This window comes from Onychostoma macrolepis, chromosome 23 (genome assembly GCF_012432095.1).
Source record: "Onychostoma macrolepis isolate SWU-2019 chromosome 23, ASM1243209v1, whole genome shotgun sequence".
In the NCBI taxonomy this organism is placed as follows: domain Eukaryota; kingdom Metazoa; phylum Chordata; class Actinopteri; order Cypriniformes; family Cyprinidae; genus Onychostoma; species Onychostoma macrolepis.
Genome location: NC_081177.1, coordinates 26,229,025 through 26,246,655, shown reverse-complemented (window position 1 = coordinate 26,246,655; position 17,631 = coordinate 26,229,025). Strand labels below are relative to the sequence as shown.

Sequence of the window (17,631 nt, the reverse complement as noted above, 5' to 3'; positions counted from 1 at the left end):
ATGTCCTTATAAAATTAATTCTGAGGCCAAAACTCAGGAACTGTCCCACAGACAGATGCCATGCAATAAAGCCATGAAACTAACCTGGAGAAGATATCTCCAAAGACAACGAAAGATCTCCAAAGAGGACAAAAGATCTTCAAAGAGAACAAACACCACCCTGACCAAACTCATCCCCTTGATCATTTACGACCCCATTCTCTTCAATTCAATTTATTTACTTGAAATGGACACTGATATAGTAATATTAGGTAATGTTGATAATTAACATCTTCAACATTTTTTTTTTTTTTTACAGATAATTAAAACTTTGTTAATATTTTTCATCAATCATGATCATTTAAAATTATTCAAATAAATAATTTTTTTTTTAAATGTACAATTTTATTTAAGTTAATTTCAATTATATCACAATATCATGCACTTCTAGGGCTTTATGGCTGGGCAAAAAAATCTTGATTTCAGATAGTTGAAGAAAAGTCGTGCAACATTATTTTTTAGAAGAAAACATGTTGCATTATACTAGGTGATGATAAAAGATGAAGATTCAAATTATTAGTACATTGCTTGTGAAGTTTTCATTTCATGTTTGAAGTTTTCATTCACAGACTTTAAATCTTTCATATGGCTTTATGTATAAAAGTACTGTTTCAGATTGTTAACAGCGCCACATATACATCAGAAATGTTTAGAAAGGTATAAAAATAGTGCTTGATAAATTAACCATTTATTTGATCTAACTACACAAACATTCTTGATTAAATCATTTTATGACCTGGTTACAGAAAATGACTTTTCAAGATAAATACACAACTTTCTTTAAAAACTATGTGTTAAAGTACAGTGTTTCTATATGGTCAATCAAGGTATAATCTCTTTACATCTATTCTTCATTTGAATTGACTTTGCCTATGTTTTTCAATCAACAGAAATTATTATATATTAGATATTATATCATAGAAATTCAGTAATTTGTTAAATTGGGTTCATTGGAAAAGGATTAGTTAAGGAGACATAATCAGTCAAAAATTCTTAATTATATTTGTTTAGATTTTCTTCTACGACAAATAGGCTGATTTTGTTGTCTTTTTAGTAGTAATCATGGAATATAAGAAAGAGAAGATGCTATTTCAGAGAACTCAACACCACTTTGGTTTGTTTTGTATCTACAGTCCTGTACAGTCCACCCTGCAGGAAGGCCGTTTACTCAGAGGCATCAGTAGTGATACACACAGGCTGGGAATAGGCGCTTTGGATGTTGTCGTTTTTGGCAGACACGATGATGCAGTAAAGTGTTGCAGGTTCTAACTCAGCAACTGTAGCAATCTCAGTCCTGTACACAGACACAACCTCCTTCGGCTGTTCTTCGCTGTCCTCGTATACAATCAGAGTGTAGGACTCCGCCCCTGTCACCCGAGACCACTCCACCTGTAGTGACTGTCCTGTCACAGCAACCTTCACCTCAGGGACGGCCAGCTCCTCTGCAGAGGCAACAGCATTTGATTAACAACAACCTCAATCTGCCTTCTATCCAAGATTATTTTCATGACAATGGATCACACTTCTGCTACATTTTGTAATGCAGAAAGATATATTTCTTATATCTATATATTATTATATATGAAGAGTTCAGATGCGAAAGCCTCTAAGTACATCTGATGTTTTTCTTTAAAATGAGCATTTATTTCTGGCTACTCTTTATAGGTTTCTATGGTACTTCTGAATGGGTTGAGGCTGGGATTTTGCACATCTGAAGTGAAAGTACTTGATGAACATATACAATGTGTGGAGAGCATTCACTCAGTATCGTTACCTCATTTTTGACCAAGATGGCTTTTGCATTGGAACTCTTCATATTTAAACTCATTACAGTTATGTGAATTTAAGGGAAACTGTGCTTATTTGTAATGAAAATAATGCAAAGATATTATGAATGGTCCTAAAATAGACTTTTTCTCTTTCTTTCTTTCTTTCGTTCTCTTTGTCTTTTCTTTCCTTCTTTCTTTCTTTCTTTTTTCTTTCTCCCACCTTAAACTTCATGAAAATCAATTCCCATTCTCACAGAATGTTTAAAGCCTTGTGTATTTTTATATGCTATTAATTATTGTGCAAGTAAGCTGTGAATGAGTCTGTAGCTCATCTCACCAGGGGTCAGTGATGCATATATCCTCGCATATTCCAGATTTCTCTTCCGACGGTTTGAGGTTTGACCTGTAAAATCTATGCGTTAAAATATATTCATTTTGTTCATGCAAAAATTACATAATGTACTTGCCAAATATTCACATACTTATTCATATATAAATAACAGCTAATCTCTATTTCCAAGATAAAAAAGTTCTAATTTTTCTCTGTTCATTAAAAAATGAAGTAAAATAAATAGTCAGTACAACTTCAAGCTACTTTATGTAACACTATGCTAAGTATTTCTCGCAAGAAATGTAATTACTGAGTGAATACATAAAAAAATAAAAAGTAATAATAATAATAATAATATTATATTATATATATACACATATGTTCAACCTGTGTTCATGCACTACAGTAAAAGAGGAAATTGCATTTTCATCCAATAAATAAATAGATAAAATCATATTCCATCTGGGCTATAACCCACAGGCCCATTTTTTTTTTTCTTACCAGTAGCTACTCTAGATGCAAGACTCTCTCCTGCACTGTTCCAGGCTGTCACAGCAACATTAGAGGCCTGCAGGCCAGAGACCTCACAGCTGAGGTTTGAAGTGAGACAGACAGGCACCCTGCCGTCAGAGCTCAGCTGGTAAACCCTGTATCCTGTAGTAAGAGCTGAGGACCTCCAGGCCACTGTGGCAGAGGAACTGTCACCCGTGAAGGTGATATTCATCGGTGGACAGGGCACTGAAGGAGAGTACAGAGTAATAGATCAAGACAGAGAATATTTTAGCATATTCTATACCAACTTCTTATTCTTCTGAGACCTTCTTTTTCTCCAGCATTTAAAGTTTGACTTGTTGTCTGGTACCTGTGACACCAGTAACAGCCTGAGATGGTCTGCTGATCCCTGCTGAGTTTTGTGCAAACACAGTCACACTGTAAGTGGTGCTACAGGGAACAGGAAACTCAAAGTAGTTGATGTCTGTCCAGTAGGATGACATGTCCATAATGGACTCTGGGTTGTCCTGGATATTGCCCGTCACCTGTACCAGGTACATGACGTCAGGACAGTCCACAAAATTCCAGTAGACCCTGATTAGAGTGGCATCAACCATCAGATGGGTCCTCACCCTCACGGTGGCAGGAGGACATGGCACTACAGAAGAGATCAGCAGAGGGTTAATTAGTAATAGAGTTATTGCTGTTAACTATTAATTAAAAATAATTTGCATTAATCAAAATATTACAAAAATGTAAAAAAATATGAAAATAAAAGCTTCAAGAAAACAGCCACTTAAGAGCAAAATACATTATTTTCATATTATCCACCAACTCTCATTACTCATCCACCAATTTTGAAAACTGCTAAATGTGAGAAAATGATATATAAAATGCATACACAGATTACATTAATTTAGCTACTTTGAAACGTGAAAAAAAAACTCAAATTTAAAACATCTGGATGCAGTAATTTGGGAGAGAAATGTGCTTGATTGAAAATATATCCTGAAAATAATGTCACAAGAACACAAAGAAATATCATTATTGGTATGTAAATTGTCATTGTGTAGTAATGTAAATGTCATACAAAACACATGCATTATGGTTTTGTGTTGTACATTCTATAAGCTTCAGATAAATAGATCCTGTAACAATCTCAGACATATCTGGTTGTGTACCTGCTCCCTTCTGGATCGGCACAGTGAGGGAGCTGTTACAGGTTCCATCTGAAGCCAGTGCACTGAAGTTGTACAACGTCCCACAAGTCAATCCATGAATGCTACAGGACGTGCTCGTGGTGTCGCAGTAAAGTGTGTGCCCATCCGTGGTTTGAGCCATTGTGGAGTACTGCAGCGAACCTTGGCCCTCCACCCAGGAGAGTGTGGCAATCCCAGTGTCACACTGCACTTCCACAATCATGTTCTGTGGCTCACAGGGCACTATGTAGAACAGAAGACATATAGTATGGCATGAATTTCACGCCCAAATAATGCTTTTCAATTTGTCTTCAAGCCAACATATGGTCTCACCAGTATAGAAGGTGACCTGCTGACTGGCCATGCTGGTGCAGTTTCCAGCCGAAGCGGTTATGCTAACGTCATAAATCTGTCCGCAGTGCAGGTGAAGCAGGGTGCAGTTGTTTGTTGTGCCTGTGCAGGTGCGGACATCTCCATCTCTACTGCTGGCTGTGAGTGAGTATGAATCAGCAACCAGAGAAGGTGACCATGCTGCCGTCATGCCGTTTGAGTCACACACTGGGTTCACTGTTATATTCTGAGGAGCACAAGGTGCTGTAAGAGAATTTAAAAGAAAGATTATACTCTAAATGAGTGTGAATTATGCAGAGTACATGTAGCTCTCAAATCTCACACATATGCAGTGTGCTTTGATGCGACAAGTTAGTGTCTTGTTGAGTAGTTGAGTACCTGTGTGCATCTTAAGAGGGGGACTGCGCAAGCTGCTGCATTTGTCGGAGGATGCGGAAATTATAATGGTGTACTGCATTCCACACTTCGCTCCGGAGAGGTCACAGGACGTGCCAGTGCTGTTGCATATCAAAAAACTTTGGTCATGACCTTCAGCTGTAGCCACATAGTTGGAAGATACCTCATTCAGCTGCCACCCAACTGTGATATGGTTGCTGTAACAGTCCGTGTGTGCAGTGATGGAGGTGAGGGCACATGGAGCTGCAGACAGAAATGACAGAGATCAGTGACTGTGATGACAGAAAGCTAGTCCACATTTTAAAATGGAAAACAAGAATGTTTGAGTGTGTTTGCACATGTCTGAATCTGGAAGGCGTTGCCGGGTGCGCTTCTGCAGAAGGAGTTCACAGCAGTAATGTGGAAGGTGTACGTGGCTCCACAGAGCAGATCGGGAACATTGCAGTGCAGATCTGCAGCAGAGCAGCTGGAGTTGGTTCCGCCCCTTTCCACTGCCAGTACAGAGTAAGACTCCGCCCCCTTTGCTTCTTGCCAAGTCACCCAAGCTAAGTTGGTAACGCAATCCAGGTTTCCTTTCTCTCCTTGAGGAACACAAGGAGCTAAAAATATGCAAATACAGTCTGTTAGCTTGCTAGCATCAATAGGCATTTCCACAAATACATCCAGTAAATTTAACAGTATTTTCTCTGCCAACACAGCACATACAGTACAATACATATGCAAGTTACAAGGAGAAACGTCAACTTTCCCTTGTCTTACACTGGACACATGCGATGCAACACAAATCAAAGAGATCCCAAGATACTGTCTACATTGGATGCAGCACAATGGTAAATGAATACCCTGCTCTATTTCTGACTAGGGCTAGTATCGAGTTTGATACTTTTTAGGCACTGACCAAATGCCTCGATACCATCAAGTATCGGAAAATGTCTCATCGTCCGTTACCATATTTCAATACGGGGTGAATCTCAAAGTCAGTGATAAGCATGCAGCATGCCTTATATGCCTAAATCAGTGATTGGCTCTGGCGAGGCATCAAGCAAAAAGTGCATATTGCATGACCATTCATTCACATTGTAGCATCATGCTACATAAGAAAATGTATAAAATGTATACCATGCTTTTACTCATAACTCACTTTAAACCACCATCGAGTGTTTGTAATAACTTCCAAATGTGATCTAATGAGGGTTTTGGTCATATAATGTTGCAGAAATATGTTATTTGTAGCCTTTTATATCAAGCTAATACCTACACCTGCTTAGCATTTCTCATGTAAACACACTGTATTGTTCTAAAAATAGGCAGAATATCATGAAAATCACATACAAATCAGATACTGCCATAATCGTTTGTTTGTTAGCTTCATGTTTCATCATTATAAATGTTTTTCTGGAAGTGTAACATGTCCTTCATCAGAGACAGGGCGGGTTATGGTGCGTATATGAGTGACATGTGAACAGCGGCTGAGCTTCCTCTGAGTCAGATCAGTGATTGCGGAAGAGAAAACACAATCATACCACGGTAGAAGCAGCTAATGCTAATCAGATTGCACAAATCAGTGGAAAATGAATATAAATGATCCTGGGGACATCCTCAGTGAAGAGAGGGCTTCTCTGTCTCCTGAACGATACTCAGCCCTATTCCTGACATACTCCATGTCCCTGCGATACTTCTGACAACAATACAAATGGATTCTGAACTGAACTGAACTTTGTGTGGACTAGGGCTGGACTAGGATATAATGCTTTATTCATTAGATTACTTTAAAGCAAGCAGTTATACAATGTTAAACATGGAAAAAAATGGTGTCAGTGTCACTTTCAGTTAGAATTACAACTAGATTTTCTGCTGTAAAGCAGCTCTACATGTACAGTATATCAATGAAACAATAATTTAACTAATTGGCAAAGCTGAATAATCAATCAAAGCTTACTGAATAATCTGTGAAATAATCAACAACTAGTTGATTGCTGTGCATCCTGCGTGACCACTGTTGCATTTTTTGAGACTCTCTACACTTGGGCTGCAACAAAGGATTATTTTGATAATCGATAAGTGCAATGATTATTAGGACAATTACTGTAGACACGGTGGTACTGCAGTTTCAAAATCTCCCGACCTTTTCAATGGGTAGTAAACAACTTTAGATTTCAGAGAAGATTGTGTAAAACATTTTGTTAATTTAAATTGCAGCAATTTTTAATTTGCTGTCCTTGAATTATTTTATGTATGTATCTACATCCCATATCGGTGGACTGCTGGTAATTGTGCATTGTTGTGAAGATTACCTGAGGTGACATTAACAGCTGTGCTGGGCTGGCTCTCACAGCCACCCCTGACAGATGTTACAGTGACAGAATATGACTGTCCACATGGCAAGCCACTGATTGAACAGCTAGTGCTGGTGGAATCACATGACAGGAAAGCTCCTCCACTGGTTTCTGCCCTCACATGGAAAGACTCTGCATCTGGATTGGCTGGCCATGTGACAGTCATGGAGCCAGCAGAGCAGTTCACCTCAACATCAACAGTGTGAGGAGGACAGGGCGCTAAAAAAGAAGAACAGCTTTCATATATCTGTTCTACTGAGGTTTAGAATGTACTTAAACTCTCATCCTGACTCGGCGGTCAAGGGTGTAATGTCTATGGCAAAAGTAACTAGATGTTTACTGAGGAAAATGAGAATGATTCTTGCCCATGCAAAACAACGCAATGCTAGGATGTTCTTGATGGTAGCTGCCAGGGTGTTTCTATGTGTTTGTTGCTAACTGGTGTTCTAAGTGGATGTTGTAACCATGTTGTTATGTGGTGCTAAAGTGTTCTGAAGTGGCTTCTTTGAAAATGTCAATGTTTACTCTAGCAGTGTCCAAAACTGTTCCTGGAGGGCCAATGTCCTGTAGAGTTTATCTCCAAAATTAATTAAACACACTTGAACCAAAGTAACCATGGTTTTCAGAATCTCTAGAAGCCTCCAGGCAAGTGTGTTGGAGCTGGTTAGAGCTAAACATTGCATGATATTGGCCCTTCAGGAGCAAGTTTGGACACCCCTGGTTTACACTCTAAAAAAAAATCTAATTAAAAATGGCTTACTGACAAACTAACTCTAAGCATGGGGTACACAAAAGTATTTCAGCATTTAAAAAATAAAATAAAAAAAATCACACCATCTTTAAACTCAAATCTGCATTTTAACAGTCTGAGTGTGCCACTCACCAGTATGAACTTGTGTGAACAAACTTTCCTCGCTGCTGCATGTGTGATCCATAGACAGCACAGACACATTATAAGTCTCCGCACAGAGCAGATGCTCTAGGTTACAGTGTGTCACACTGCTATTGCAGTAGACCATATGGGTGCCATCTACAGTGATACCCTCAGCCTGGTAGGACAATGCCCCACTGGCACTTTGCCACGACACAGCCGCAGAGTTAGACAGGCAAACAAGAGAAGCCTGCATGCTGGTAGGTGCACATGGTACTGAGGAAGTGGTGGAATAGGAGGCGTTAATGGCATAGTGAAGATCATTCAAAGTTTGTTTGGATTTGTCAACAAAGATGGATTTCATGAGCTGATTATATCAGAAAAACTACGGTCTATACACAGTGCTGTTGCTGTACAGCGGTTCCAAAAATGCTACCATATTTTGCATTCCATGTTGCTGAAGAAGAAAATTTCCGTACCTGACTGTAATTGTGAAAAGGCATTTTGGCTGTTACAGTGGCTGTCCTGGGCGGTGAGTGTGAGGTTGTAGGCTTGGCCACAATGCAAGCTGGCTAATTTGCAGCTGGTGGTGGGGCTGCTACAATATACTTGGTGCCCATCTGGACCGGATGCTTGGACCAGGTAGGAGGCAACACGCTCTCCTTGTTCCCAAGACACTACCCCTGTGTGGCTAGCACACTCCATTTGAGCAACGATTCCATGTGGCTCACACGGAACTGGGACGAAAAAGGAATGGACAGGCAAAATTTAGTTTGTATCAATGGGTCTTCAAGTAAATATCTATGAATTATGCGTGCACAGTCATCCTACCTGTTTCCAGCTGTGCGCTATGACTCGGTGCGCTTGTACACACATGGTCGGAGGCAGTCACGCTGATGCTGTATGTGAGTCCACACAGTAGATTACTAAACTCACATGTAGTGCTACTGCTGTTGCATGAAGACGCAAAACCCCCGCTGCCCTGAGCAACAGCAGTATAAGAGAAAGCTCCTTTGCTAGGCTGCCAGGACACATCAACCACACCAGATCCACAGCTCAGGTTTGCCTGAATGTTGTTGGGAACACATGGCACTGGGGACAAAATGGGAATTGATAATTGGATCATTCTAAAGTTGTGGTGGGAGATGCTAGCACTCACTGTCATATGGATAAATTTCAACTGCATTGTATTGTGTTTTATTAGGGGTCACCAACCTGAATGCAGTGTTGTGATCTCACTCCTTGACACATTACACTGATGGCCAATGGCAAGCACACTGATGTTGTAAATGGAACCGCATACAAGGTTAGGCATAACACAGGATGTATTTGTGCTGTCACATCCTGTCATCTGGCCGTCTGTGCTAATGGCTTGCACCTCATATGATTCAGCCCCTGCACCAAGATTCCACTGCACATGGGCAGAGTTTGAAGAACAGAGCAAACTCGACTCCACGTTCTCAGGTGGACAGGGCACTGTTCATATGAGAGAGAGAGAGAGAGAGAGAGAGAGAGCAAAATATCAGAGATAAGCTTTGTGGCAAAAAAAGATATAAGTTAAAAAAAAATATTTGGATTAGCATACAGTTTTGAAAAGGTTAAAGGTCATTCTCAAGATTTTTTTTATTTATTTGCAAATTCTTTGCAAATTATTTTAATGCATTTAGCACCATCATCGCTTACAGCATCTGGCTCTTATTGGGAACCTTCTGATGCATTTTCAAACATTTTTGTTTTCATCATCTTCAAAATAGTATTTGTAAAATTAAAAGTATTTTGTTCACTGACAGCTTTGTCATCAGATCTGCCATTAAATGATGCTAATATGTAATTATGAATTTGCTCTGCAGTAAATCGCTGAGCCATGTCAAAATTTGCTAATGATACTTGCGTATTCTTTTGTTTCATGTTTGTGGTAAATTTTATGAGTGACAGATCACATGGCTTTACAGACTGCATCAGTAGTCGATCATATGGACATTTCTGATCGTTAAAAATGTCACAATTACTACATCGCTATATGTAGGTGCTGTATTTTAATGAATTTTCTCCTTCTTACCCGATGCCACTGCCAGGGCTGTGCCAGGCATGCTGTGACAATGTCCATCATATGATATCATAGTAACATTGTATGTTTGTCCACAGGCTAGTCCCCTCAGTTCACAGTTAGTGGAGTTGCTGGAGCAGGTGGAGACGAGCCCCTCTGGTGCCCTGGCATTAGCAGTGTAGGAAATAGACCCATCAGTGGGAGTCCACTGCAGCAGCACAGAGTCAGTGTAGCAGTCCAGTGTAGCAGTAACCTCCGGGGCACAGGGAACTACAGGAAACATATAAATATACAAGTTATGCAACGTACAACCATATAAGACAAAAATTAAAGTAAATAATATAATAATAATAATAATAATTATTAAACGGTTAGTTCTATTCCTCGATTCTGATTGGTCAGCAGCTGTGTTTTATTCACAATACAGCACGGCTATGACCGCTTTACCCAACGGTTCTGTGTATCACTGAGCAACACCCTTGGCAACGTAAACAATCAATAATATAGCATTAAAGCTGTTCCGTGTATTATGTATTTCGGCAATATTAGCTGACTCCTGCTGGAGTTATGTTGCATCTTTCATCTAATTTTGAGACCACGCCCTTCCCCGTCTAAACGCTTGAGGAGATATGCTGATGTGTGTGTGGCGTGCGTCTGTGTGAAAGCTCACAGTTTCCGAAGCGAGGAGGGAATATTACTGTATTTATTAGTTTTCTTTTTCAGGTATGATTCTGTATGTCTATATGTCCATCATTTTACACTTTAATGACGCTTGCAAACTCGCCCTGTGCCACGAATCGATCTGTTTTAAAACTAAAAGATGGAAAACAGACGTTTTCTCATGCTGAGAGATAAGCAGATGTATTTGTGTGAGAAAATGTAACGTTACATAGTGATAAAAAAACAAAAAAAAAGACAGCGAATAAGAAGAGATCCTATTCTCTGTTTTTATTTAGGCTCCATTAGATGAGGCATGTTTGGAACATTTTCTTGCCTTTTACTATTGCTGTCAGGAACTATTTTTTTATTGTGTGGTAACCTTTTATAAAAGCAATAAGGTACTCGAGGCCGTTCTGTATCATGAATACATCACAGCTGAAGGGGTTGCAGGTGCCTAACAACGCCCTTCAGCTGTGATTTATTCAAGATACAGCAAGGCCTCTCTCGTACCTTATTGCTTACTTAAACAATAATAATTAAAGTAAATAATATACACAAATCAAAAGATAGAACAGATTTCTTTCATCTAGAACAACAACAGAAAAACTAGGAAAACATAACTATACCTGTGCGGAAGTGTTCTGTCTGACTGGGCAAACTAGAGCATTCATCTCCAACAGCAATCACTTGAATAGTGTAATTATCTCCACAGATGAGATCATTAAGAGTACAATGTGTAACAGGCCCAGAGCTCTCACATGACATGAAATCGAATGTTCTGCTCCAGGCATAAGCAACATAGTACAACGCCCCCATGCTTGCATTCCAAGACACATGTGCCTCAGCAGTGGCACAGTCCAGCACCACAGACACACCTGTAGGAACACAGGGCACTGCAAAAGAGAAAGAGAGAGAGAAACTGTCAGCTTAATTCTCCAAAGCCAGGAGCAAATGAAAAAAATCCCTATACATACTTTACTGACAAATGGAAAAGTCTAAGCTTCCTTTAATTTGTCTATGTGCTATGAAATTTAGTTGAATAGGGCAGTTGTTCCTAACCATGTTCCCAGAGTACCCCCAACAGTGCACATTTTGCATGTTTCCTTAATCAAACACACCTGACTCAACTCACCAGTCCATTATAGAGAGTCCAAAGACTGAAATGGGAGTGTCAGACAAAAGAAAGATGCAAAATGCGCAATGGTGGGGGCTCCAGTAATATGGTTGGGAATCACTGGAAATAGAGCATAATGCTTAAGGCCGATTAGAGTCCAGACTTCAATTAGATTATCTATACTAAGGCTAATTAAGCTACATTCACAGTGGGATTTGACTGCTGAAAATTCCTAGATAACCTTCTTTGTGAATGCAACTCACTGGAACTATGGAACTATGGAAAATTTGATCATGGGGTCAAACCATAGCAACATTATCCAGTTCAGTACCAGGAAGACACAGGAAGGATCGGTGTGTGCATGAACAAAATCACACAGTGCCAGAACAGTTACAAAACATTTTTTCTGCAAATGATCCAGAAATTGTATGTGGCTTTAGTGTATAATACTTGTATATTTGTGTTTTATATTTATGTTGTTGTTTGTTTGCTTGCATTACCTGTGTTAAGAGCACTCAGCACACTGGGAGTGGAGTTACATTTGCGACTGGAGGCAATCACGCTAATATTGTATGTTTCACCACAGGACAGTTTGGGCATGCCACAGCTCGATGACCAGGACATGCATGTTCCCAAAGGTCCATTTGGGTCGTGCACTGTCGCTGTGTAGTATTCTGCACCTTCAGCTGGCTCCCAGGATACAGTAGCAATGTTGGAGATGCAGTCCGTAAAGCCAAAGACAGATGTGGGAGTGCAGGGCTCTGCAGGAAGACAGAGTGGCATAATCTGTAGTCAAGAAGTGGGACAGCGTTGTGCCAAGCCTGTGCTGTCCTTTCAAAAGCAAAAAAGTTATGCACTTCTTTTGACACAATATTTTTGGGTGTGTGCGAGAGGGTGCTAACCTGTCTGCAGTACTGAAGCATTACTGGGGTGGCTCCGACATACATTTCCCACAGCTTGCACAGTCAGATAGTATGACTGACCACACTTGAACTCAGAGAATTGTGCACTTGTGGTATTAGTTGACAGTTCCACCCGGTGACCGCTATCAGATTCTGCAGACACCAGGTACATCTGAGCATTTTCACTTGCTTCCCAGGTGAGGGAACCCACTCTCATGTCACAGTGGAAAGAGGACACCAGGTTTTGAGGGATGCATGGAGCTGTACAAAATACAGACAATCTCGTTAGATTACCAAAAACATTTTTGTAAGCATACAATCACTTTACAGCTATAGAACTGCAAAGTAGTTTCAGTTATTGTTGTCTTACACAGAAGTATTCCTTAAATTTTCTTAGGCACTCACCCATGTGGATGACTGTGTCATCACTGGGCCCGCTGTTGCAGATTTGGGCACTGGCGATGACTTGGACAAAGTAAATTTCTCCACAGTGCAGTTCCTCCCAGATACAGTAAGTTGTATTTGTTATGCAGACATGCGTGTGGCTATCCTGTCCTATGGCAATGGCGGTGTAAATATCTGCGCCGTCACTGCCAGCCCAGCTGACAGCTCCAAGGTTATTCTCACACTCTGCATAGGTCTCAATGTGGTATGGCACACATGGGGCTATAGAAAAAAGCAGTTATTGATACAAATGTGGTATAAATGTCAGAAAGACTTTTCTTTAGCAGTTTAGTCATTTGTGAGTTTGGCCTTTCACTACAGCCTTTATGAGTGTTGGGTCTTACCAGTGGTAAAATGTGCGGGAGTGCTTGGTATGCTGTCACAGACATCATTTTCCCCCAGTGTTGTGAAGGTGTAGGTCTGTCCACAAAGAAGCTCCACTGTTAGTGTAGATTCAGATGTCTGGAAGGAGTCGTTATATCCTAGGTTGCTTGTTATGTGCACTGTGTAACTTGATGCACCTCTGCTGTGATTCCAGTTTAAGATAACCGTGTTATTATCACATGATCCTGAAACTGTCGGTTGAGTTGGCTGACAAGGTTCTGAAGAAACAGATACGATGGAGGTTTCATTGTGATGTTAAAGCCTAGTGAACATTAAAGACGTGTTCTAATGCTGTTTCATGCATTCTGACTTATTTACACTGGGAGTTGCATTCTCATGCTAAACATGGCCAAAGTTTGAAAAATTAGTTGGACACATGACTGAGTTTCTGTACAGTCCTTAAGGGTTCATATAAGTCTCGTAAAGTATTTTTTTATTTTATTTTATTTTTTACGAGTATGGCCCTGTATGACATCACAAAGGACAGAAATCCTTGTATGGGCACTTCTCCCAGAAGAGCGCGCACACACATCAACCAGAGCGAAAGCACTTCATTCAGGATACGGAAGTTGTCTGCAGCACTGCACAGGACTTGCTTGAAAAGGATTTGTTGTTTTGTTTTTAGACCACAAAAGCAACAATGTCACCAAAGAAGTGTGTTTTTGGTTGTGAGGGAAAAGATAACCTTCTTCAGCTTCCCAAAGTACCCAGCGTTAAGGAAAGAGTGGATGCAGTTTGTTTCTCCAGGGCAGCAATGTTTTTATTTGTTTGTTCTCTGCATTTTGGTGACAAATGTTTTACAAAAAAAAATAGTCAATAGTTTTTGTTCCTGTTTTATTTATGTCGATGGCGGGTGGGGGTTACAGATGCAATACTACTATATAGGTACTCAAGATTAACATGAGTTTGGCAAATACTGTGTGTTATGTCCCCTTTAAAGGATGCAGTGTAAGTTTTAGCAGCAGCTAGCAGTGAGGTTGCGAATTGCACATAGAGAAGCTACAAAGTTGGGACAAAGTTATTGTTGTCTGAGACAGCAAAGAGTAGCCAGTCAAGCAATGAAGTTTCTTAACAAATGTAAATTAAGGAATTGTATTTACTTAATTATTCACTAAACCAGTATGTTATTGTGAATAATATTGTTACATGTTGATCATTGTGTAAGTGTTTTACTCGCAAGAACAACATAGTGACGAAACGCTCTGTAGAGCAGTTTGTACATTCAGGGCTACTGCAGAAAAATGGAGGTGCAAAATAGCAACTTCGGTGAAAGGGGGCCCGTGGTGTATGTAGATAGATATTGCTCATCGTAATGTAATAAAAACATAACGGTTCATTATGTAAGGTCTTTATACACCTCTGAAATCATAGTTGTGTATATTATATTGTATTTCTGGCAATAGATATCACAGTCAGCAAACAAATTTGGCCCAGATTTGGCATGCATCTGGCACAGCTGGCATTCATCCGGCACTGGCATACAGCATGTGGACCAAACATGGCCCGGGTTTGGCAAAGATGGTACCGGGTTTAAGACGGCACAGAAGACATGGGCCAGATGTCAAATGTAGTATTTGGCCCAGATGTCAAATATAGATATGTGGGCCACATAAGTATTGCCGATCTTGACCCACATTTAAAATCCATTTCAAATATTTTTGACTAAAATCCCAATGTTTTCCCATACAGAAAGGTAATATATTCACATATATGTGAAACACTGTTAAATATATTGAAATACATTTTGAAAATATATTTTTAAAAGCATAACATAAAGCTCTATTGTGTGTTTAATTGTGTTTACATGTGAAATGATATTCATGCCTCATATGATATGATATTATATGTTATATTATAGAATAGTATATCCTGTTGTTTTATTTATATACAACTGACTTCAAACCATGTTTTGCATTCACTGCTTTCATATTCTCATTCAATTTACAGTTTGATGTAGGCCTACTAAACAATACATGATGAAGTTTCAGGACATTTTATTTTACTTTTATGTATTATTTATGTAAATGCATAACTTTGATGTGTTGTAGGCCATGCTGGCCAATCAGAAGCCTGAAAAAGTTTCCAGTAGGCGGAGATAACAGTGCAGGCTCCGACGTCACAAGCCAAAAACTCTGGTTTTGCTGTCTACACAATAACTGCAACCGGAGTTTTTTTAAATCTTCACCCTGGCAGGAGTTTTCAAAATGTTCGGTTTCAGTGACCTGGTGCAGCGTTTGCGTGAGGACGAACCGCCAAACCGCATAGAAAAAGCTGCTGTTTTGAAAATAACCGCGTTCGTGTGGACAGGGCCAATGAGCGCGCGCATTGAGCATTCAAATCGCATTTAAACTGAAGCTGAGGAGGTTACCATGGTAACGGTGTCAACTCACTCAACTGACAAGTAGTGAGAGGCTGTCTCTCTGCTGTTTTCACTGCTTTCAGGTAAGTTTAGTCCCTAAAGTTACACAAGTAATACATACAACCGCTCCTGACACTTTCTTACATGTAACTGACACGTTTCTGTTGAATCTTTACTTTACAGGATTGGTTTAGTGTCTTCAAAAAGACCGTTAGCATCACAACCATTAACTATAGAGGCTAACAATTAGAGGTAAGCTAATTTATAGATTTGAGCTCTTATTAATGAACGTTTGACCTTTTAAGCACCTTTTATGTGTAGATGAGCGGCTTTGATAGTTTTGTAAATGTTTTGCTGATACTTTGTCAATAGATAAATGGAAGTAACTATAAGCTAATTAATTTAACCTAAAAGTCTGCACTGTGGGGTCAATCGGTGACGTCACTTACATGAACTAATGGGCTGAAACTATTTCAAACACGTTTTGAACTTTCATTGCAAACAAATATTGCTAAATTGCACTGTGATTTCAGGAGCGTCAGAAAAAATACCTAAAACGGGAAGTTACAAGAAAATTTGTAATGGGAGCTGCTGACAGAGATACAGGAAACACAGGTGATCTGAGAAATCTTATTAAATAACTTTATATGAATTTTTCACAATATATTTCAACTATATCATCATACATCTGTAAAACCTAAAAATATGAATTCTGGTATCTTAAGATTTTTTGTATGTTTTGTATATTATTATTATTATTGCATTTCACCTCTGCTGTAGTTTGTTTATTTCTAATAATCCTGACATTGTATACTACATTTTGTTGGCTATGTGACATATTGTTCCTATTCTTCCATGCTGATGGCTGTGCTGCAGAGCTGGAGCGGAGCGGATCTCCTGTCGAAGAACATCTCCAAAGCGCCATGAACCATCTGACTAGTAAGTAAAACCTCAAACATTCAAAAGTTTATCAAATATTCAAAAAAATATATCAAATAAATATTAAATATTTCCCAGACAGCAATCAGTGTCAGCCTAGATCTGGCCCGCATGGATTTCACGCGGGCCAGATGTGGGCCGGATCTGGGCCAACACTATGTTGCTGTCTGGGTTCCTGTATGTCCTACAAGGCCGTCTTGTTTAACTCTGCTCTGAGGACTCTTCATACACAACAACCTACAGAGGGGTCAATCATAATTCAAAAAAAGACACAGATGATAATAAAAACGTTCTTTGAAATTAAAATGAATAACGGTAAGACAGAACCAGAGTACCTCACTTCAAACTGTAACGGTCTGTATGTATATTATTTTCTAAACTTTAAATGTAGTGAAGTTTTTGTTCAAGCAGACTTTGTTGCTTGTGGAAACCTCACGCGAGCCTGAAAGATACTTAAAATTTTAAATATTATTTGCACTCTTGAAGACTGTTCACCAAAAACTAAATTTCAGTCCAGCAGAATTTTCTGCACACTTCACCACCGAAGCCAAAATGAGCATTGTGAATGTAAGAGCCTCACACTACATTGTTTGTTTGAATTGTATTTCAGGGCAGTTCGTGAAGACGGATAACCTGGACAGAAGTCAGTTTGAGATCCAGCCTCCACACCAGACTTCTCACTCACAAGGATTGCTGTCTACTAGATGTTATGTGTACTCTTGAGACTTAGGTTCATGCAGATATTATTCAGGGACATGAACACTTGAATATTGCAAAAATAGAGAAATTACCTTATTTAAGAATTTTGTGTTAATTGCGTGAACATTAAACAAATATATATTTATTTACTGTTTTTTGTTTTGTTTTCCAAAGCACCTAAAAGCCAATTCACACTGCCATACTCCAACAGGGTGAACACACTGACCAAGCAAAACAAATAAGCATGTTTTTTTTAATAGTTTTTTATCGTTTTTGTGAAAGTGTGAACTGACCATAAT

General features: G+C 39.4%; 1 protein-coding gene across 1 annotated transcript in view; it reads right to left on the bottom strand.

Annotated features, from left to right (window-relative positions):
- Positions 1 to 425: 425 nt before the first annotated feature.
- The window catches only part of LOC131531563 (serine-rich adhesin for platelets), a 52,480-nt gene continuing 35,274 nt past the window's right edge, over positions 426 to 17,631 (bottom strand). Inside the window, exons 36-54 of the mRNA XM_058762399.1 lie at positions 13,296 to 13,553; positions 12,913 to 13,173; positions 12,508 to 12,768; positions 12,106 to 12,366; positions 11,118 to 11,384; positions 9,844 to 10,101; positions 9,000 to 9,260; positions 8,616 to 8,876; positions 8,264 to 8,521; positions 7,797 to 8,060; positions 6,872 to 7,132; positions 4,916 to 5,176; positions 4,560 to 4,820; positions 4,164 to 4,424; positions 3,813 to 4,073; positions 3,002 to 3,289; positions 2,641 to 2,877; positions 2,146 to 2,211; positions 426 to 1,481 (exon numbers count right to left, since the gene is read on the bottom strand). Coding sequence (XP_058618382.1) covers positions 1,204 to 1,481; positions 2,146 to 2,211; positions 2,641 to 2,877; positions 3,002 to 3,289; positions 3,813 to 4,073; positions 4,164 to 4,424; positions 4,560 to 4,820; positions 4,916 to 5,176; positions 6,872 to 7,132; positions 7,797 to 8,060; positions 8,264 to 8,521; positions 8,616 to 8,876; positions 9,000 to 9,260; positions 9,844 to 10,101; positions 11,118 to 11,384; positions 12,106 to 12,366; positions 12,508 to 12,768; positions 12,913 to 13,173; positions 13,296 to 13,553 — 4,784 coding nt within the window. The 3' untranslated portion in view covers positions 426 to 1,203. The remainder of the gene's footprint in view (positions 1,482 to 2,145; positions 2,212 to 2,640; positions 2,878 to 3,001; positions 3,290 to 3,812; positions 4,074 to 4,163; positions 4,425 to 4,559; positions 4,821 to 4,915; positions 5,177 to 6,871; positions 7,133 to 7,796; positions 8,061 to 8,263; positions 8,522 to 8,615; positions 8,877 to 8,999; positions 9,261 to 9,843; positions 10,102 to 11,117; positions 11,385 to 12,105; positions 12,367 to 12,507; positions 12,769 to 12,912; positions 13,174 to 13,295; positions 13,554 to 17,631) is intronic.